General features: G+C 39.5%; 1 protein-coding gene across 6 annotated transcripts in view; it reads left to right on the top strand.

The window, feature by feature from the left end:
• SENP5 (SUMO specific peptidase 5) overlaps positions 1–20,594 on the top strand; it is a 77,221-nt gene extending 56,627 nt beyond the window's left edge. For 3 of the 6 annotated variants that reach the window (XM_037037650.1, XM_037037646.1, XM_037037647.1), the window contains 4 exons: positions 8,355–8,492; positions 11,037–11,120; positions 16,705–16,755; positions 17,276–19,350. In XM_037037650.1, the coding sequence (XP_036893545.1) occupies positions 8,355–8,492; positions 11,037–11,120; positions 16,705–16,755; positions 17,276–17,386 (384 nt within the window). In that variant the 3' untranslated portion in view covers positions 17,387–19,350. Of the gene's footprint in view, positions 1–8,354; positions 8,493–11,036; positions 11,121–16,704; positions 16,756–17,275 lie in introns of all 6 variants that reach the window. The other 3 variants (XM_037037648.1, XM_037037649.1, XM_037037651.1) reach the window with 3 other exon arrangements.
• Positions 20,595–22,748: the final 2,154 nt, after the last annotated feature.

The following is a 22,748-nucleotide window of genomic DNA, read 5'->3' as shown; positions in this document are numbered from 1 at the left end:
CCTGACTGGGCATCAAACCAGCGACCCTTTGGTTTGCAGGCCGGCACTGAGTCCACTGAGCCACACCAGCCAGAGCAAGATAGAGTTTTTTATTTCCTCTTTAGTTTCTTCTTTTACCCATTGGTTGTTTTAACAGCATGTTTTTTTAGCCTCCAAGTATTAGTGTTCCTTTTTTTCCCAGTTTTCATCTTGTAATTATTTTCTAGATCCATAGCATTATGTTTGAAAACAATACTTGATGTGGTTTTAGTCTTCTTAAATTTCTTAAAACTTTTGTGGTATGAGGTGATCTATGCTGGGGAGTCTTCCTCCATGTACACTGGAAAAGAATGTATATTCTGTTGTTTTGGGATTGAATATTCTATATATTTATTAATCCCATGTTGTATAATGTGTCATTTAAAGCCAATGTTTCCATGTTATTTCTGGCATTATTGTAGGTGGGGTATTTAAGTCCCCTACTATGAATATTATTATACTACTGTCAGTTTTTCCTTTCATGTCAGCTAATACTTTGCTTTATGGATTGAGGTATTCCTGTGTTGAGTATGTTGGGTGCATTGGTGTTTACAAGTCTTGTTGGTGATCCTTTTATCAGTATATAATGCCATTCTTTTCTTCTTACAGTTTTTGTTTTAAAGTTTATTTTGTCTGATATTTGATTTGCTACACCAACTTTCTTTTTATTTTCACTAACATGAAATACTTTTTCTTGTCACTTCTTAGTGTATGTCTTTCGTTCTCTAGTGAGTGTCTTTTAGGAAGAACATACAGAGTTTTCACATCACTTCTTAATTATATGAGGTCTGTCAAAAAATATCCAGCCCTGTAATATGAAAAATAGAGACATTTATTAAAGAAGATAAGGAAACATTGTACATAGGACAATGCTGCCTCAGTTCCCTTCAAAGTAGGCACCTTAGGACCTCACACAGTTCTCCCAGTTGCCCTCAATAGCCCCATTGTATTTTCCTGAATGTCATCAACAGTCTGAAATTTCTTTCCTTTCAAAGATGATTTTAGTTTTGGGAAAAGCCAGAGGTTGGAGGGCACCAGCTCTGGGCCATAAGGGGACTGAGTCACCTCGGTAATTTTATGTTGCGGCAAAAAACTCTGCACAGGATGTGATGTATGAGCAGGCAGTTTTTTGTGTCTAAGCTGCCAATCTCCAGTCACCTGTAGCTGCAGCCATCAGAGTCATCCAAATAGTTTCTGTGGAGGAACATTTGAGCTTAATGCAAAATTTGATGCAGATTCATTGCTCTATTCGCTCAGTCATTTTTGAATGCGATGGCCACACAGCACACATGCTCACTCAGTGGCATTAGTGCACCCACTGACTAGTACAGTGAAGTTGTCATTGTTTATGCATATTCATTCCAGTCCACTCTCCTTGGCTGCAGGTTATATCGATGTTGCACAAACCATTTTCATTATATTAACAATGGTTGGACTTTTTCCATATAGACCTCATATATATAAAGTTGTGTCTGTATGTTTGTGTGCATGAAAATTAATATATTGAAAAAAAGAAGCCCTGACCATTGTGGCTTAGTGGGTGGTGTGAGGCAAAGTGAAAGGTTGCTCGTTCAATTCTTGGCCAGGGTATGTGCCTGGTTGCAGGTTTGGTCTCAGTCAGGTGTATATGAGAGGTTTTTATCTCTCACATTGATATTCCTTTCCCCCACTTTCTCCCTTCCTCTTTCTAAAATGAATGAATGAATGAATGAATGAATGAATATTTTTAAAAAAGATCTGGAAAGATACACTTAAGTGTATCTTTTCATTTGTATTTTCTAATTTATTTTTTAAATGTTTTTATAATTAAAAAGTTTTAAATTCACCTTTTTATTGAAGTAAAATGGATATATAAAAGTATATAAGTTTCAGGTCTGCAATATAATTTGTATATACTACAAAGTGATCACCACCCAAAGTCTAGTTACATCACCGCATAATTGACACCTTCACTCATATTGCCCACCCCTCAACCCTTTTCCCATCTGGTGATCACCAGTCTGTTCTCTGTATCTATGAGATTGGTATTATTTGTTTGTTAAGGGTTTTCTTTTAGTTTCCACATATAAATGAAATCATGTGGTGTTTTCTTTTTCCATCTGACTTACTTTACTTAGCATAATACCCTCTAGGGCCATTCATGTTACAAGAGGCAAGATTTTATTCTTTCTATATACATCACACCTTCTTTATCAGTTCATCCACTGATAGAAACAGGTTGTTTCCATATCTTGGCTATTGTAAATAATGTTGCAATTAACATGGGGATACATACCTAGAAGTGGCATAGCTGGATCATATGGTAGTTTTCTTAATATTTTGAAGAGTCTCCATACTGTTTTCCATAAACCTTATTTTTTTAAGATTTATTTATTTCTATTTAGAGGGGAGGGGAAGGAGAAAGAGAGAGAAAGAAGCATCAAATGTGTGGTTGCCTCTCATGTGCCCCCACTAAGAACATAGCCCACAACCCAGGCATGTGCCCTGACTGGAAATCCAACCAGTGACTTTTCATTTCATAGGCTGGCAGCGCTCAGTACACTGAGCCACACCAGCCAGGGCATATCTTCTTATCTTTTAATCATTAAAGGCTTATAAAGAGATTCTATCTAGATTCTCACCAACCATAGTGTTAAGGACATCAGGAACCTTGGTGGTCCAGTTTTTAGAGCTTCTCATGTTGTATAATTCAGTGTTTGAAAGGTTCAGGTTGGTCCAGAGAATTTCTGGAGGGTCTTAATTTCTGGCCCTTCCTTTTCTGTTTGTTGTGGTCGCTCAACCCAGAGTATTTAGGAATGCTTTGGGAACCTCAGAGAACACACCATACCACTCTCCAGACCTCCTGGCTAGGAATACATTCTCAAATCTGCAACCAGCTGACCTTTAAAAGGCCACCTAGAGAACACTGCAGAACCACTCTCATTCACCTGTTTCCCAGATTCATATGCTGAGATGTTTCCATTATTGATTATCTCACAGTTTCCATGATCAGGAATTGAGGTGTGGCTTAACTAGATCATCTGCTCAGGTTCTCAGTAGACTGCACTCAAGGATTCGGCCAGACTGCATTCTCACCTTCCAAACTCTTTCAGGTTGGTGACAGAATTCAGTTTGTCATGGCATGACTGAGGTCCTCAGCTTCTAGACTTTACCCTTCTCCACAGACAGCTCGCAGCATGGCTGTATGCACCTCCCAAAATGTTTCTTTTTGAAAAGTGTATAAATTTGTTGTCATTTAATACTGTATTTTAAATATGATTTATTTTTTATTTTTTTAAATATATATTTTATTGATTACACCATTACAGTTGTTCTATTCCTCCCCCTTCATTCCCCTCCACCCGCACACTCCCTCCCCCACCATTCTCCCCACCTTAGTTTATAACCACGTGTCTCAAGTTCTTTGGATTCTATATTTCCCCCACTATTCTTGCCCTCCCCCTATCTATTTTCTACCTACCCTCTATGCTATTTTCTGTGCCTTCTCCCCCCTTCTCCCCCTCCCACCCCCCTGTTTCTAACCCTCCATGTGTTCTTCATTTCTATGGTTCCACTCCTGATCTAGCTGTCCTCTTGGTTTGCTTTTGTTTTAGGTGTGGTTGTTAATAACTGTGACTTTGCTGTCCTTTCACTGTTGATATTTTTCATCATCTCTTTCTTATATAAGTCCCTTTAGCATTTCATATAATAAGGACTTGTTAATGATGAACTCCTTGAACTTGACCTTGTCTGAGAACTACTTTATCTGTCCTTCCATTCTAAATGAAAGTTTTGCTGGATAGAGCAATCTTGGCTGTAGGTCTTTGGATTTCATGACTTGGAATACTTCTTTCCAGCCCCTTCTTGCCTGTAAGGTCTCTTTTGAGAAATCAGCTGACAGTCTGATGGGTACTCCTTTGTAGGTGACTGTCCCCTTATCTCTTGCTGCTTCTAGGATTCTCTCCTTCATTTTAGTCTTGGCTAATGTAATTATGATGTGCCTTGGTGTGTTCCTTCTTGGGTCCAACTTCTTTGGCACTCTCTGAGCTTCCTGGATTTCCTGGAAGTCTATTTCCTTTGCCAGACTGGGGAAGTTCTCCTTTATTATTTGTTCAAATACATTTTCCACTCGTGGCTGTTTCTTTCCCCCTTCTGGTACCCCTATAATCCGGATGTTGGAACGTTTAAAGATGTCCTGGAGGTTCCTAAGCCTCTCCTCATTTTTTTGAATTCTTGTTTCTTTACTATTTTCTGGTTGGATGTTTCGTTCTTCCTTCTGGTCCACTCCCTTGATTTGAGTCCCATTTTCCTTTCCATCGCTATTGGTTTCCTGTACATCTCCCTTCATTTCAATTAGTTTAGCCTTCATATGTTCCTCTAATTTGTGACTAAGTTCCTCTAATTTGTGACTGTACTCTACCAATTCTGTGAGCATCCTGATAAATAGTGTTTTAAATTGGGCTTCTGAGAGGCTGGCAATCTGTTGGTCGCTTAGAGTTATTGGCTCTGAGACTTTGAGTTCTTGCACCATCTTTTGGGCTGTTCGTGCCTGTTAAGTAGCAGGAACGGAGCCCTAGGTTTTCACCAGAGCAGGGCAAGTCAGTCGCTGGGTTGTGAGGTTGTATGTGGGGCGGGGTCAAAGAGGGACAACGGCTTCCCTCCGGCGCCCGTCGCCGCGACCCCCACCAGCACCGCAGCCACCACCGTCACCAGGGCCATGCGCCCCGCTCCACTGCACGCGAGTGTGCCACTGCTGTCAGCCCTCCACCACTGGGTTCGCCCCCTGGGGCCTGCGTGGTCCGTCTCACTGCGCGCGAATGTGCGACCTTGGTCAGTCTGCCCCGCACCCCGACTAGGTCCGGGCTGCCTGCGCTCCTAGGTCCGTCCTTCCCGACCCTGCTCCGCTGCTGGCTCTGCCTCTCTTACCGTCCCCGTTGAACGGTTCGTAGCTGTCGGACTTCCGTATAATTCGGTTTTCTGGTCTCTGGGTGTGTCTTAGTTCTCCAAAACTTTTGTTGTATCCAAACTTGGTTGTGGGAGAAGGCACAGTGTTTCCACCTATGCCTCCATCTTGGCGGAAGTCCTGATTTATTGTTTTAGATACTTGGAATGTTTGAGCTGAAAAGAACCAGTTGTCAATCCTTTATAATATTTCTATCCATCTCCCAGGTTTATGGATACAGAAACTGAAAAACAGAAGTGCTAAAGGTCATGTAAGCCAGGAGAACATTACATGTTCTAGAGCAGGACCTTGTCTGAGTATTAGAAAGCAAGAAAGCCTTGAGAACATTTCAGCTATTTTACGCTAGACTTGTAATTTTTTAACCCAAGGAATCTCTAAAATTATCTTTAAACGTATCTGAAAAAGCCCTGGTTGATGTGGCTTAGTGGGTTGAGGACCACCCTGTAAACCAGAAGGTTGCTGGTTTGAGTCACAGTCAGGGCCCATGCCTGGGTTGCAGGCCAGGTCCCCAGGTGGGGGAGTGCAAGAGTCAATCAATTGATGTATTTCTCACACATGGATGCTTCTCTCCCTCTCTTTCTCTCTTCCCTCTCTTTCAAAATAAATAAGTAAGTAAATAACCCCTTTTAAAATATTAAAGTACCTGAAGAAAAGATATTTATTAACTTTTTTTACGAAGTTGTAGTGTATTAAACACCTACTACTTTATCATCCATAACTAGAATTTTGAGTGTAATTGCAGATATTTCTAGATTGCAAAGGATATTATATCATGATTAAAGGGTGTGAATTAGGATGTAAAGGGTTTGTAAAGTATTATCAGGGATACTACTCTCAGCTATTAACAGTGATAGTAGCTAAGATTTATTGTATTATCATTCTCAAAAACTTAATAAGGTAGGTACGTTTGTTGTCTGTATTTCATATGGTACAAATTGAAACACAGCTGTGAAAATTGCCAGAGTCATCTGGCCAATACATGCGAGAGCCACAATTTGAACTTGACCAGACACTTCAGAGCCCATAATCTTAACTACTAAATTGAGTATGTAGAAAGACAGAAGCTTTATACCCCTCTTTTCTAATACTGTGATTCTTTTCTAATAAGAATTGAGTTGCAGTCAAATATGTGCACAAGAAAATTAGTTAAGCATAAAATAAGGGGCCAGGTCATATTTGACAGTTGATAAGCACGGGTTTAGCAGTTTAAATGGAAAGTGGTGCTTTCTATGTAATCAGTTTTCTTTTCTTTCTTTCTTTTTAAGAGCTATGTTTGTGTATAGCCATTTATTTAAACTTGTTCAGTGGAAGAGTATAGGACTAAGCATGGATTGAAAGATAAAATTCTGGTTACTTCCACACTTGAGAATGTTAGTTGGCAGACAAAGGTGTTGGCAGTGTGAGTTTCTATTGGGAACTCTGGTATACAGCTGGAACCAGTTTCTGCATTGCACTTGGTGTACTGTTATTTCTCTTCATGTTTTCAGAACTACGGTATCCCAGAAGCATATGGTTCAGTAAGCTCTGTAGGTAATACTGGGAAGCACATGAAGATAGACACAACAGTATGTGCAGTGATGTTTGTTAAGGTGTGCTTTATATTTTTCTAGATTGTGTGGTAACGTTTTTACTTGCAGTTTGTGAGAAGCTTGGAAATAAAGGTCTCTTTTGAAGGCAGTTAGTGTTAACCTTGTGTGTTATGCACATTGTTGTGAAGCCAGGTAAATGCTGTTTTTTCTTGCAGAACAAGTAAGTTACGGAAAACTTTTGTTCCAAGCTCTTAAAGAGCAACCTGCATAACAAAATTGTACATAAGAATGGCTTGATGTATATTGAAATTTTGGTGAAAGAAGCCTTTTGTCCACCCCATTGAGCCCTGTACAGTTGCAAGGAGAGAAACATATTGTAGCCAAGAAATGTGAAAGAACTCTCTAATTACTTGAAATCTGGAAGTTGCCTAAGTTCAGGAGAAAAATATATGTAGAAGAATCTACTGACCATTTTCAGCCCACTTGACCGCTCTGCTCTGGAAGCCTCAGTGCAGTGTTTGACCACTCTTTTTTTTTAAATTATTTTTTTATGTCATTCTTTGTTTTTTATTTTTTTTATTTAATTCTTATTCAAGTACAGTTTTCTGTTTTATATTCCCTGCCCTGCCCCCCCGCAGTGCTCCCTTAATACATACTAAGTGAGATTTGGAAGCACTGATCAGAAAAGGCTTTAAAAATTTTTTTAAATTAAAAATAAATAAACTGAAGAAAAAAGAGAAAAAGCTAACGTTCATAAATGCAAACTCTCCTCATTATGTAAAATAGAATGTTCCTCAGTTCCATCTGAGCTGTCTAAAAGGGTAGGAGCTCCTTTTTTCTTTCTGCTGCCTAGTATTCTGTCCTTAGTGAAATAAGCCAAGCGGTGAATGATAAATACCATATGACCTCTCTTTTAAGTGGAACCTTTACTCATGATAAAGCATGATCTTTTGGAAGACCTTTGATAGTGTGAAATGGAAAGTTTGATAAAACAAGAGCTGTGTGTATGTAAAGCCTTTTATTTAAGCTTGTTCACTGGAAAAGTATAGTATTGAACATGGATTGGAAGATAAAATTCTGGTCACTTCTACAGCTGAGAATGTTAATAGAGGTGTTGGCAGTGTGAGTTTCCATTGGAAGCTCTAGAATATAGCTGATTAATTTCTGTGTTGCACTTGGTGTACTGTTACTTCTCTTCATGTCATCAGAACTGCAGTTGCTCAGAAGCATATGGTTCAGTCAACTCTGTAGGTAATACTGGGAAGCACATGAAGACAAAACAGTTTGTGCAGTGATGTTTGTTATGATGTGCTCTTAGGTTTTTCTGGATTGTGTGGTAATGTTGTTAATTGTAGAGTTGTGACAAGCTAAAGTGTTAAAGGGACTTTGAGAATCCTCCCTGTTTATGCTGGAGCTGTGTGTCCTTAATTGGCAAAGCAAAATGTAGAACTGGCCTCCTTTCTTAAAAAAAAAAAGTATTTATTTATTTTTAGAGAGAGGGGAAAGGAGGGAGAGGAACATCAGTTGGTTGCCTGTCACACTCCTCCAACCAGTAACCCAGCCTGCAACCCAGGCATGTGCCCTGACCAGGAACCAAGCGGGCAACCTTTATAGATCTGCAGGCCAGCGCTCAATCTGCTGAGCCACACCAGCCAGGGCTCTGTGTCATCAGTTTACTTATTGTGTAGTATAGCTTAGTAGTTACGTGGACTTAAGACTAAGACCTGGCTTCAAATTCTGGCTTCACCACTTCCTAGTTTTATGACTTGGGCAGGTTATAAGTCAAGAAATGAAGCTACTGTTCATTATTGTTGATTTGGATAGCCCGTGGTGATGGCTGCATTTCTTTTTCTTGTCTTGATTAGGTGGATCTGTTTAAAAAGAGTCTTCTGTTGATTCCTATTCATCTGGAAGTCCACTGGTCTCTCATTACCGTGACACTCTCTAACCGAATTATTTCATTTTATGATTCCCAAGGCATTCATTTTAAATTTTGTGTAGAGGTAAGTTAATATGCTGCCTGTTTTATTATGTATCTTGTGATTGACCAAGTATTATCTTGGCTCTAGATACAGTAGCATAAGTCAATACCAAGGGGATCAATTTCTGACATAAATGCCCACTGAAATGTTTGCAGAGGAAAGGGCTACTAGAGTAATATCCAGGTGGGAGCAGGTATATGTCTAGAGTCTGGATCCCTCCCTGAGACACATTCCTTATTGGGTTTTATCAGATTTTATTGTGCTTTTCTGTTAACACTTTATTTTGGATGTGGATAGAAGTAATTTTCCTTGGTTTCTCTTAGAGCTGAAATTTGCTTGTATCTTCAAGATACTTCTGTAGAATGAATTATAACCAAGAGAATCAGCTGGCAAATACGAGATTTCAATGAGGTGGTGGGATACAAAGCAAGAAAATTCAGTAGATTTCTTAATTTTTCTGCACTGGCAAGAACCAGTTAGAAATTGTAACTGAACACAGAAAGATTCCATTTTCAAAAGTAACAAAGACACAAATTATCCAGAAATATACCCTAGCAAAAATATGGAAGTTTTAAAGATAAAAACTAAAATATTTGAAGGAAATCTGAGTAGATGGGAAGATAGACACACTCAGTATTGGAAAGTGATCAATTCTTCCCAAACTAATATATACCAATTTCTGTCCTGATTAGTTTTCCATCAGGATTTTGAATGAAACCTGGTCAGCTCATCATAAAATTCATGTGCATGAACAACTAAAATAGTTTTGAAGTAGATCAGTGAAAGATGGAATACTTGGTCTACTAGATGACAACCATATTGTAAAGTTTTAATAATTAAAAACTATGTTTATATTTATTTAGGAATAGACAAATAGATTGGTGGTACAGCATAGGGAATCTAGAAACAACTCCTGTATACGTAGAAACTGAGTATATGATAAAGTTAGGAAAGGGCAGGCTCTTCAGTATAGGTCATTGGGAAAATTACCTGTCTACTTGAAAAGTAAAATATAGATCTTTACTTCATATTATTTGTAAAGACAAAGTCCAGACAGAATAATGACCTAAATGTAAAACACAAACCTACAAAAGTTAGAATATAATATAGGAGATGTTAAATTCTTAGAGTAGGGAAGGCATTCTTACACAGAACCAAAAAAAAAGGCAAAAGACACAAAGGAACAGATTGATAAATTTTAACATATCATAATTTAAAACTTCTGTATGTCATAAAGTAAAAAAACAGGAGATAGACTTGAAGAAAATGTTTGTAACCTATATAATAGACACAATCCAGAATATATAAAGAGTTCCTACAAGTAAATAAAAAGAAGGATCTAATAAAATGAGTAATATTTAGGAAAAATGCATTTAATCATTAAACACGAGAGATGCTTGGCCTCATCAGAAATACAGGAAATGCAAATACGGTTCCATTTATTTTGCCTGTTATATTAGGAAAAGTTTAATGGTATTCAGTTGTTTATGTAGGTAAAAGGAAACAGACATTCTCATATTTTCTGGTGGAATGTGTACTTGAACAGTTGCAATTCTAATAATTTCTAAGTGCCTTGTAAATTATTGCTTACCCATTCCATTTCTTAGTGTCTAGTCCATAGAAATGTATTTGCTTATAAGGATGGGGCACGCACCAGGATTTTCATTGCAGCATTATTGATAATAGTGGAAAATCAAAACAGCCTAAATTTAGCTCTACCAACAGATTAGTTAAATATGTATACTGTGGTATAATCACACTGTTAAACTGACCATAGTGGTTAATAAGAATATAGATGTCTATATTCTAAAATGGGAAGATCTTGAAGACATACTAAGTTTAAAAAAGCAAGTTGCAGGAATATTACAGTATAACATTTATGGAAATAAAATACATATGTGCATGTATATATACACACACAAACATACACACACATGCTTCTACTTTCAGGAAGGATTAATTTATCCCCTGTAACTTCTGATTTCACTCTTAGAAGAGGTATACAGAGAAAGATATGCATGATGAGGTTGAGGGCATAAGGGAAAATTTGAAACTTTGGTAGGCTTCATCTAGGTAGAAATTTCAGCCATGGATCTGCCTCTATTTAGTATTTAGAATGGGTTTAATTATACCTCAACAAATTGAATAATACCTTTACCTGTAGTTCTCAAAAGTATGGAAACAGGAATGTGTTTCATTTAGTTTCAGCTATTAATGATTTCTGCCATGAGTTCCTTCCCTCTGTTGAGCATGAGTAATTTTTAAGTATCAGGTTCAGTGGGTTAACTGAGTGCTGAATAAGGCCAACCACCTCATAAAAGGTTTTTATTACAACATATATCAGTGTCCACAGTCCAAGTGCATACCTGAGTATAGAGGGTCAGAGTCCTTAGTGTTACAAAGTAAAAGGTCTGAAACAAAGTTCCAGCTTCAAACTTGTTCATGCATATTCTGCTCAATGGTGAGGCCATAGCATCCTGTTTTGCTTCTGTCTGCTGTGGGCAGGTTCCATTTTTCAACAAATCATGGAACATAGCATCTGTGTGTTGGTTTCTTTTCAACCAGAATATAAAAAAGTATTTGCTGACTGAAGCCAGAGAAAAAAATAGACCTGAATTTCTTCAGGGTTGGCAGACTGCTGTTACAAAGGTAAGTCAGTGACAAAAATGCAAACCCAGGCTTTTCAAGGGGATGGGAGTATCAGAGGGTTGGGTGTCTTTAAAAGCATTTTTAGATTGATGATGAACATTTTTAGATTGATGATTGGGTGTCTTCTCCATATGTAGTTACTTAGATATAAAAGATATTTATATATAGATACGTATTTCTTATATATACACACTTTTTTTTTTTGGCTGCACCTACCTCTTGCCTCAATGACTATTTTGGAAAGGGAGTAAATACACTGAGCCACCCTCCAGGCATTTGGGGAACACAGTGAACTGAGTGCTCCAGCCTGAGCACAATCCAGAAGCAGCACTGTGTTTGGCCCATAGACATGGGAAAGCTCTATGTGGGTCACAGTGCCCAGGTGCAGCCTCTCAGAACAAGCCACCTTATTTTCTTTAGCCCAGCGCCTTGTTTCTACCTGGCAGCAGCGCTGAGCTCTTGCTTAACTGTTACAAATACTAGTGTCTCACATTTTAATGGTCAGTTCTTTCTTGTTTCCAAAGTGTTTTGGCTTGTGTGATCTCATTGATCCTTATAGCTTGTGATATAACTCGTCATTTTGGGATAAGCATTTTTAAAATTCTATAGATTAAAAAAACAAAACTGAAGCCTAGGTGTGACCTTCCCTAGAGGCCATCAAAACTATTGGTAGTCAGGTCCTTGAACTCAGGTCTGTTTGGATCTTTCTTTAAAAAAATTTTTTAATTGTTCTTTTACAGTTGTCCCAATTTCCTCTACTACCACCCCCATTACTGTCCCCTGTCTGGATCATTGACACAATGTTAAAAATGCAGTCTTGAGTCAAACCTTTAACCCCAAACTAAAAGGACAAGATGAATTTGTTCATCCTTGAACTGAACCAAGTACTAAGTTTTACATACTTGTTTTTAAAATATATTTTATTGATTATGCTATTACAGTTGTCCCATATTTTTCAATCCTTTATTCCCCTCTGCCCTGAACCCCCTTCCCACCAACATTCTACCCCCACTTAGTTCATGTCCATGGTCATACATGTAAGTTCCTTGGCTTCTCCATTTCCTATACTATTCTTAAACTCCCTTGTCTATTTTCTACCTACTGTTTATGATTCTTATTCCCTGTACCTTTTTCTCCATTCTCCCTTCTCTGCATCCCCATTGATAACCTTCCATGTGATCTCCATCTCTGTGATTCTGTTCCTGTTCTGGTTGTTTGCTTAGTTTGTTTCTGTTTCTGTTTTCTTTTGCTGCTTTTATGATTCTCCTTATCTTTAATTTTGGGTAATGTAATTATGATGTACATTGGTATGTGCTTCCTTGGGTTCGGAGAGTTCCTTTGGGACTCTCAGAACTTCCTGTACTTCTGGAAGTCTATTTCTTTTGCCAGATTGGGGAAGTTCTTCTTCATTAGTTTTTCAAATAAGTTTTCAATTTCTTGCTTTTTCTCTTCTTCTGGTACCCCTATGATTCTGGTGTTGGGACATTTAAAGTCCTGCAGGTTCCTAAGCTTCTCCTCATATTTTGAATTCTTGTTTTTTATTCTGTTCTAGTTGAATGTTTTTTCTTTCTGGTCCAAACCATTAATTTTGAGTCCTGGTTTCCTTTCTTTCCCTGTATATTTCTCTTTATTGCACTCTGCATAGCCTTCGCTTCTGTCTTTCAGCCATACTCAACCACTTTTGTGAGCATCCTGATTACCAGTGTTTTGAACTCTGCGTCTGATAGGTTGGCTCTCTCTTCATTCCTTAGTTCTATTTTTGGAGCTTTGATCTCTTGGAGCTTTCATTTGGGCCATATTTCTTTGTCTCCACATGCCTCTTACATTGTAGAGTGGAGCCATAGGTATTTGCCACTGCATGGCAACCCCCATTGCTGTGTTGTGGTGCTGTATGGAGGGGGTAGTCAGAGAGGGAGCAGTGCTGCTCCTTGGTGCCCAGCAGGCTTTCAGTCACTTGTTCCGCTACCCATAAGCAAATTGGACCCTTATGTTGCAGATTCCTGGGTGGATGGGTTTGTATATGTGGTAGGACCCTGTGAGTCTCTCCAATGAACTCTCCTGTAAGTCTGGGAGTTTCTCTCACCACTACAACGTCCATAGATTTTTACAGCCAGAGGTTTTGAGGCTTTATTTCTCTGTGCTGGAAACCTGGGTTGTGTGGTATGTCTGGCTCCCCAGTTGTTCCTCCCAGTTTATCTGCACATGAATGTGGAACCACCAGCCACTGCCTTGCAGTGTGTCTTCTCCACCCCTTCTACTCGTTTGAGTGAGTGTTTCTTCTCTAACTCCTTGGTTGTCAGACTTTCATAGTTAGATTTTCTGGTTATTTTGGTTGTTTTTTGTTTTTAAATTTGTCGTTGACCTTCTTTTGGTTGTGTAATGAGGCAAAGTGTATCTATCTACTTGCCCACTTGGCCAGAAGTCCCAAGTGCTAAGTTTTAATCTTAAACATAAGTGCCTTGGCTGGTGCTGCTCAGTGGATTGAGCACCCAGCCTGCAAACTGATAGGTCATCGGTTTGATTCCCTGTCAGGGCTCATGCCTGCGTTGTGGGCTAGGTCCCCATTTGGGGCAGAAAAGAAACAACCAATGGATGTTTCTCTCCCTAATATTTTCCCTCCCTTCTCTCTCTGAAAATAAAGAAAAAAATATATTTTTAAAGATTTTATTTATTCATCTTTTAGAGGGGAAGAGAAGGAGAGAAGTATCAATGTATGGTTGCCTCTTGTGAGTCCCCTGCTGGGAACTGGCCTGCAACCCAGGTATGTGCCCTGACTGGGAATCGAACCTTGGTCGTGTGGTTCGCAGGCCCGCGCTCAATCCACTGAGCTACGCCAGCCAGGGCAAGAAAATATTTTTTAAAACTTAAATTTTGGCCCGGGCTGGCATAGCTCAATGGATTCAGTGCAAGCCTGTGAACCAAAGGATTGCGGTTTGATTCCCAGTCAGGGCACATACCTGGGTTGCAGGCCAGTTCCCACCAGGGGACGCACGAGAGGCAGCCAGACATTGATATTTCTCTCCCTCTCTCCTTCCCTTTCCCTCTAAAGATAAATAAATGAAATCTTTAAAAAACTTAAGTTTCGTTTTAAATAACTTAGTATAATTAGTTCAAATTAGAATTGAGCTTGTATGTTTTCTGAATTTACTCAGATAGAATGTCTAGGCATTCTCCTAAATTAATTAATTAACGTATATATATATATATATATATTTAGGTGTTCTCCTGAATATATTTATTAATTTTAAAATTTAATTTTTAATTTTTTGCAATTCTAAAACTCATTACCTTTATTTTTTATTTTTTAAATATATTTTATTGATTATACCATTATAGTTGTTCTATTCCCCCCTTCATTCCCCTCCACCCGCACACTCCCTCCCCCACCATTCTCCCCCTCCTTAGTTTATAACCACGTGTCTCAAGTTCTTTAGATTCTATATTTCCTCTACTATTCTCACCCTCCCCCCATCTATTTTCTACCTACCATCTATGCTATTTTCTGTGCCTTCTCCCCCTCCCACCCCCCTGTTTCTAACCCTCCATGTGTTCTTCATTTCTATGGTTCCACTCCTGATCTAGCTGTCCTCTTGGTTTGCTTTGGTTTTAGGTGTGGTTGTTAATAACTGTGTGTTTGCTGTCCTTTCACTGTTCATATTTTTCATCTTCTTTTTCTTATATAAGTCCCTTTAGCATTTCATATAATAAGGGCTTGGTGATGATGAACTCCTTGAACTTGACCTTATCTGAGAAGCACTTTATCTGTCCTTCCATTCTAAATGAAAGTTTTGCTGGATAAAGCAATCTTGGCTGTAGGTCTTTGGATTTCATGACTTGGAATACTTCTTTCCAGCCCCTTCTTGCCTGTAAGGTCTCTTTTGAGAAATCCGCTGACAGTCTGATGGGTACTCCTTTGTAGGTGACTGTCCCCTTATCCCTTGCTGCTTCTAGGATTCTCTCCTTCATTTTAGTCTTGGCTAATGTAATTATGATGTGCCTTGGTGTGTTCCTTCTTGGGTCCAACTTCTTTGGGACTCTCTGAGCTTCCTGGATTTCCTGGAAGTCTATTTCCTTTGCCAGACTGGGGAAGTTCTCCTTTATTATTTGTTCAAATAAGTTTTCTACTCGTGGCTGTTTCTTTCCCCCTCTGGTACCCCTATAATCTGGATGTTGGAACATTTAAAGATGTCCTGGAGGTTCCTAAGCCTCTCCTCATTTTTTTTAATTCTCATTTCTTCATTCCTTTCTGGTCGGATGTTTAGTGCTTCCTTCTGGTCCACTCCCTTGATTTGAGTCCCAGTTTCCTTTCCATCGCTATTGGTTTCCTGGACATCTCCCTTCATTTCAATTAGTTTAGCCTTCATATGTTCCTCTAATTTGTGACTATAATCAACCAGTTCTGTGAGCATCCTGATGACCAGTGTCTTGAACTGTGCTTCTGAGAGGCTGGCAATCTGTTGGTCGCTTAGAGTTATGGGCTCTGGGACTTTGAGTTCTTCTTGCACCATCTTTTGGGCTGTTCGTGCCTGTTCCGTAGCAGGATCGGAGCCCTAAAGTGTTCACTAGAGCAGGGCAATTAAGTCGCTGGGTTGTGACGTTGTATGTGGGAGCGGGGTAAAAGAGGAACAATTGTGTCCTGTCTGCCGCCTGCCATCGCGGCCCCCACCGGCACCACAGCCACCACCATCATCAGGCCCACGCGTTTCATTCCACTGCACGCAAGTGTGCCACCACCGTCAGCCCTCCACCCCTGGGTTCGCCCCCTGGGGCCTGTGTGGTCCCTCTCACTGTGTGCGAATGTGCGACCGCGGTCAGTCTGCCCCACACCCCGACTGGTTCTGGGCTGCCTGCGCACCTAGGTCGGGGGATCTGTCCTGCCCGACCCTGCTCCGCTGCTGGCTCTGCCTCTTACCGTCCCCGTTGAATGGTTCGTAGTTGTTGGACTTCCGTATAATTCAGTGTTCTGGTCTTTGGGTGTGTCCTTGATCTCCAAACCTTTGTTGTATTCAAACTTGGCTGTGGGAGAAGGCTCAGTGTTTCCAACTATGCCTCCATCTTGGCAGAAGTCTCGTATTCTCCTGAATTTAGACAGGATCTTTCATATTCCCACTTTAGGAAGGATATAGTAACAGTTCTTCTGAAAATGTATCATTTATCTTTATAATTTCTTTCCTTAGTAGGACACAGTTGTGTAATATGAGATGAAAAGTGAAGACTGCTAAGCAGGACTGTGACTGGTTAAGTGTTCAGAGTCTAGGCACATGTTCTCTGATCCACAAGTTCATTGGTAGTGAATTCATAGCAAAGCTAATAATCCAAAGGGAAGTCTTTAAGTAGGGTTTTATTTGATTTCCCATTTTTCATATTTAGGTAAAATGTTGTTCTATAAATTGTGATTGATTGATAGCTCTTTTCATGTGGCCTATGCCTCCATTAAATCAAACGTTTTAAATACCAGAGGTGCACACCAGCTGTCCTGGTTAGAGACTTCCTGTTTCTTGCTCATTTTTCTATAAAAACAATATTTCTTATCTAAAGAGTACTACTTGGTCTTATTTTAATGATCATTTTGTTTTCCCCTCAGTGTATTCCACAGCAGAAAAATGACAGTGACTGTGGAGTCTTTGTGCTCCAGGTAATGAAATACCCTTTTTTTCCCTTCAGAATTTACAATGTGTGCATTAAATTTGTTGGGTTTAGAGAGGCAAGATAGGAGTCCCTGTGGTGTGTACATGGTTACTAGCTACGGTTAACAGGTTAGTTTTCCTTCCTCCTTTCCTTTCTTGTTGAGAAGTAGTTTCTATATTTTCAGACGTTATCATTGGAAGACCACCTTTGAAAGTCAAGCGTGTGTAATTGATTCCATCCATGTCTTATCAGAGGTTATTAGTAAGCCACTCTGGAAGCTGCCCGGAATTTCTCCATATCATAGACCTTTGACATTTGCAGAACAGCTATAGACTTAACCATTGGCAAATGGTCTTTTAGCCACAGAGCAAAAACTATTCAGATTTTAAATAATGGCCACTTTCAGGGGCTGTTTGTTCTCATGTATTAGGTTCCTTTAGTGGTCAAAAGGCTGCTGAAAGTTTTGTTATGCATTGGGCTGATACATAACTGCACATGCCATTTAAGTGTTTCTGGGACCTTTACAGTACTGCAAGTGCCTCGCCTTAGAGCAGCCTTTCCAGTTTTCCCAAGAAGATATGCCCCGAGTACGGAAGAGGATTTACAAGGAGCTGTGTGAGTGCCGGCTCATGGACTAAAACTCAGCAAGGCTGGGAAGTCTGACCAAGTTGCAGCAGATGGTTTGTTACTTGAATCTCCAAACACTTATTTGAATTTTTACAGATATTTCAGATCAGTGGTATTGGGCCACTATTGTTACCTCAAGTTTATTTTTAGCGCTTATTCATTTCTCTTGCTACCATGTACTATTTTTTAATGTTCAGTTTGGTTTCAGTTTTAACTTTATGGATTCCATGTGTTTCCCCCACCCCATATTTAATATTTATTATCCAAATACCGCATGCAAATAGACAGAGCATGCAGTGCAGAGTATTAAAAAAAAGCCTAGTAGATTTGGTGCAGCTTTTGAAACTTAGTTAGATGTGAACTGAATACAGGTTAAAATTTAAACCCAGAACCTAAAACTGCAGGATGTTTTTGATACAACATAACTCTGAAAGTACTAGGTGTTCCTTGGGCATAAAGGGTAGCTAGGAGTTGTTTTGACAAATCCAGTCCTTTCTTCCTTCCTTTTGCCAGCAGTACCTTTCACTGACTTCCCTCTCTGAGTCTTAGATTGTGAGTTGCATTCCTTTTGAAGGGTGAGAGGAAGTGGCCATAAACTAACTGGTGTGTTTTATACATGAAGACACATTTGAGAATTATAATAAATGCCTAAGACTTATAAAGGTTTTTGTCGGAACATTGAATTCTCTGGGTTTTGTTTTTAACCCATTAAAAAATTTAGTATCTATCAAACAAGTGGTCAAAGAAATGAGAACTCAGCCTAAGAGCAATTTACAAGTTGACACTTCCCTTATGTTATTTTCCTTAAGAAATTAAAATTTGCCAAATACCTTTCTATTTCAGGGGTATTTAAAATATTAACATTTAAAATGAAGACTGGCTTCAGGAGTCATTGCCCCCCCCCCCCCTTATCTTTTTAGTGATCTCAGGAACATGCAGGGCTCCTCATTTGGCCTCTGCTTGATGGACCCTGAGACTCTACCACCAGAGTCCTTTTTTTGCTTCTACGAACCTTATCTTCTGCAGAAAGGCAGAAGTAACCCTGTCCTTACACTTGGCTTCATTAGGGTTAGTTAATGTAATGGTCTTGCATCTTTAGCCTTTCATGGTATGTAAAAGGAAATAAAAGTACATGTTAGACTTCCCAATTATCTGTTCTGAAATGGGCAGGAAAAACATCGGATAAGGTAAGAAACCCAGAAGCTTGTAGAGAAAAATACCAAGAAAATGGCTGAAGACACTTGGGATCTAGGCCTAGTTGGGTTTTGGAAATAAAAAGCTAAAATGTGCAGTTTAACTTCGCCCAAGCTAAGGCTGACTGCTGGCAGGTAGGTAAGGGTGTTTTACCTGCAGGGTTCCCCCCTCCCCAGACATTCCAAGCACCTCCACCAGTGTTTGCATTGTAAACAGCCCCAGCACATGCCTAAGTTTCCCAGACTCAATCTCCTTAGTCTAAAACCAGGTCAGTATTTATTGTGCTCCAAGTAGTTAAAAAGACAGATTAGAGGTACTTTATGCTGCTATATAGATAGGGTTGTGTCTGCATTAGGAAAGCTGACAGTTTAAAATGGGGAGGACGTCATCTTGATTTTCAGTTTTCAGACACAAGTATGCAAAATGAGATTTTTCAAGTATGTGATACTTTTGCCTGCATTTTTTTTGTAGCTATACAAAGTAGCCAGTAACTAGGCTATTGATTCAAAATGTCTTATACTTTGGAGCTTCATATCTTACTTCCTTACTGACAGAATTAGGCATACCGAAGAGAAAGAAGTGTGTTCTGGTAAGAATCTTAATGCCCAAAGCTTGACTTGCCATTCCTTCCAGTTGAGAAACGGCCATCACCTCAGCACTGAGGCTTGCAGGGATGTTCAAAGGGAACCTAAAGTGAGCTGTCCGACTCGTTTTTCATTCACTTCCTGCTTTATAGGACACTCTGAGGTGCATGGTTCAGCATGCTTTAGCCTAAATTAAAGTCTGGTAAAAATGTTTTTCTGCATTCATGAAACTTGGTTTTGACAGTCACTTTCCTCCCCTTACAACTTCTATTTAGCCCAAGCCCTACATTAGAATGGCCTTTGTCCTGATGTTTGCAGTAATTGCTTCTTTGTGACAAAGACATTTTTGAAGTACAGTCTGGGCAGTTGGTGAGAGAGATAGGCATTATTCTGCTGTTACTAGCTTGGCACTGAATTGTTGTCCAGAAGCTGGGCACACTTCATGCTTTGGGGGTTGATTACAGGCCTTGTACAAACTAAAAGCTACTTACATGTGCCTTCAACAAGCTGCCCAGTTCTCTCCATCAGCAAACTTTTACCAGTCCGTCATTGCTTCTTTGCAGTGATATTTTGTCCTGTTGTTAAGTTTATAGCAATGAACGTAGATTTCATTCAACTTTTAGTTAAGAGCTCTCAAGAACTGTAGAGAACCAACCTTCTCTGAAGGGAACCTTCCAAGAGAAAAGCAGCACCTGCTCCCAGTAGTCCCTAAATCCCCCTTTTGGCATTGCATTTTCTATTTATCATTAAATACAAGTAACACTGGTCATCTTGAATTCATAGTTGGAACAAAACCTAGACCTAACTGGGACACAGCCAGCACTAGCCTAAATTGAGCTGCCCCTTTTCTCCACAGTCATGGGTCACTGCATTAGAGAGAGATAACGGGTAAACTCTGGGTGGATGAGACCCTTCAGGCAAGAAACAATGTATTAATGGTGTGAATTAGATATCTTGACTGGCCGCTCTGCTTAGTGATGTTAACAAACCAAACCAGCCCTGGCCAAGTGGCTGTTGGTTGAGCATCATCCTGCAAACCAAAAGGTTGTGGTTTGATTCCAGGTCAGGGCACGTGCCTGGGTTGCAGGTTCCATCCCCAGTCGGGGTGTGTTCAGAAGACAGGCAGTTGATGTTTTTCTCTCATATCAGTGTTTCCTCCTCCTTCCCTACTCCCTTCTCTAAAATAAAAAACAATAAAAATAAAAAGAAACCAAACTAATCTGCAGTTACAAAGCACATACTTTATGTGCTGGGCTTTGCCTCCTAGCCTGTAGACAACTTAAGAAATCCTAGGGAATACCATCAGAGAAGTGCTAATTGTATTTGGGCATTACAAAAGCAGACCTAGACAAGCTGTTCGCTTAAGGGGTACCTTTTGGTCAGAAAATGAATTTGTTTAAAGGTTGTGATCATGTAAAATGACTCAAACCTTCTAACAAAAATATTTTTTTGAAAAAAAAATAAACTAAATGCCTTTATAAATGTGTGTTCTCTTGTATCAAATAATATGTACTGTTTGGTGAGTGGTGATTTTTCCCAGTAACATTCCAGTCATGATAGGGCTTATTTGTAAACTCTGACTAGTGTAGGCTCCAAGCAACCTACCCTTAAACAGTGCTGTCCAGTAGAATTTTTTTGCAATGATGGAAATCTGTGTTTGCATCCACTATTAACAGCCAGTAGCCACGTGTGGCTGTTGAGCATTTGGAATGTGGATAGTCTGAATGAGGAACTGAATGTTTTAACTTAGTTAATTAGCTACATGTGGCTAGTGACTAATTTATTAGGTAGCTGTGAAAATGGACATGCAAATTCTGCACATTATTTATACATTTTCCAAAAAACACATTAAGTAAATATTTCAGAGTAAGAAGGTTCCACTGTTCCTCTTTATAGGTAAGGAAATGGGCACAGACAAGGATAAGCTGGCCCAACTTTATTGAAATTTGTTACAGAAGACACAGTTCCAAATAGAAACACTATGTGGTTTTAAGGCCTATAGAAATCTATGTTTTACTACAAAAGAATATGAAATACATTAAATTCAAACTAATGTAAAAAAATTTAAAATGAATAGTATGTTCTCACGAAATTAACTGCATATGGTACAAGTAGTTACAGCTCTTTTAAAAATTCAAATAACCAGCCTTGGCTGGTGTAGCTCAATGGACTGAGCGTGGGCCTGCAAACCAAGGATTGCAGTTCAATTCCCAGTCAGGGCACATGTCTGGGTTGCAGGCCAGTTCCCAGCAGGGGACGCATGAGAAGCAACCATATTTCTCTCATTGATATTTCTCTCCCTCTTTCCTTCCCTTCCCCTCTAAAGATAAATATCTTAAAAAAATTTTTTTTTTCAAATAACTAGCCCTGGCTCGTGTGGCTCAGTGAATTGAGTACCAGGGTGCAAACCAAAGGGTTGCCAGTTTGATTCCCAATCAGGGAACATGCCTGGGTTGCAGGTCAGGGCCCCAGTAGGGGGCATGTGAGTGGCGACCACACATTGATGTTTCTTCTCTATTTCTCCCTCCTTCCCCATTGCTCAAAAAATAAAAAATTCTTTAAAATTTTTCAAATAACCAGTTTTTTTAAAAGATTTTATTTATTTTTCTTTAGAGGGAAAGGGAAGGAGAGAGGGAGAGAAATATCAGTGTATGGTTGCCTCTCATGCATCCCTTGCTGGGAACTGGCCTGCAACCCAGGCATGTGCCCTGACTGGGAATCGACGAACCTCGATCTTTTTGTTCGCAGGCCCGCGCTCAATCCACTGAGCTACACCAGTCAGGGCTCAAATAACCAGTTTTAATTTAATGAGAAAACCTATACTTACTGTGGTGTCAAGTGAGATACTTCAACCACAAGTGAGATACTTCAACCACAAGTTTCATAAACTACAGAAAGTTTGGGGATACTTTGTTGCTAGATGGAAAAAACTCACTTATGTCAGGGATAATTATACTACATTAGCAGTTTTAAATAAGCAACAGTTCAATACACTGTTAGAAATCACCTCTTGCCTTACAAATGCAAAATAAATACTCTAGACTCTCCTCTCTGTGGAGACCATCACTACCAACGTTCTGAAAGTCAGTAAAGCACAATTAATCAAGGACAGACTTCAACACGAGAATTAGCCAGGACATAGTTCCTGAGGGACACATTTCTGATCATTTTCATTAGGCAGTCTCTCAACCTTTAAGCTCTTTTTAAAACTTACTCCATTCCCAAGATCACTCTGAAAATGAAAAGAAGAAATCTAATGGCCCTCACAGCAACCTTCAACATATCAAGGCAATGTTTTAACTCGTGTCCTCTGATATTTCAATCCATTTCTTACTGACAGTGTCCCCCACTTCCCTTAGAGAATATTCAAGGTTCTCTGTAATACAAATCAACTTAGTTTTTTTTAGCCTCAGGAAAAACACATCTTTTTTTGGGGGGGGAGGTGTTTAGTGAATAACTCTTCAAGTCTCATACCTAATTTCCTGATATGTAAATGGGTGGTATCCCCTGGGGCTGCAAGGCTTACTTTTGGACCAACTTAATACCTAAGTTTGCATTTACAGATTATAATTCACCATAGAAATAAAATAAGTTG

This window comes from Sturnira hondurensis, unplaced genomic scaffold, assembly GCF_014824575.4.
Source record: "Sturnira hondurensis isolate 20B ecotype Veracruz unplaced genomic scaffold, ASM1482457v3 Scaffold0023357, whole genome shotgun sequence".
NCBI lineage: Eukaryota > Metazoa > Chordata > Mammalia > Chiroptera > Phyllostomidae > Sturnira > Sturnira hondurensis.
Note: the sequence above shows the minus strand (reverse complement) of the source record. Positions and strands in the feature narration are given on the sequence as shown.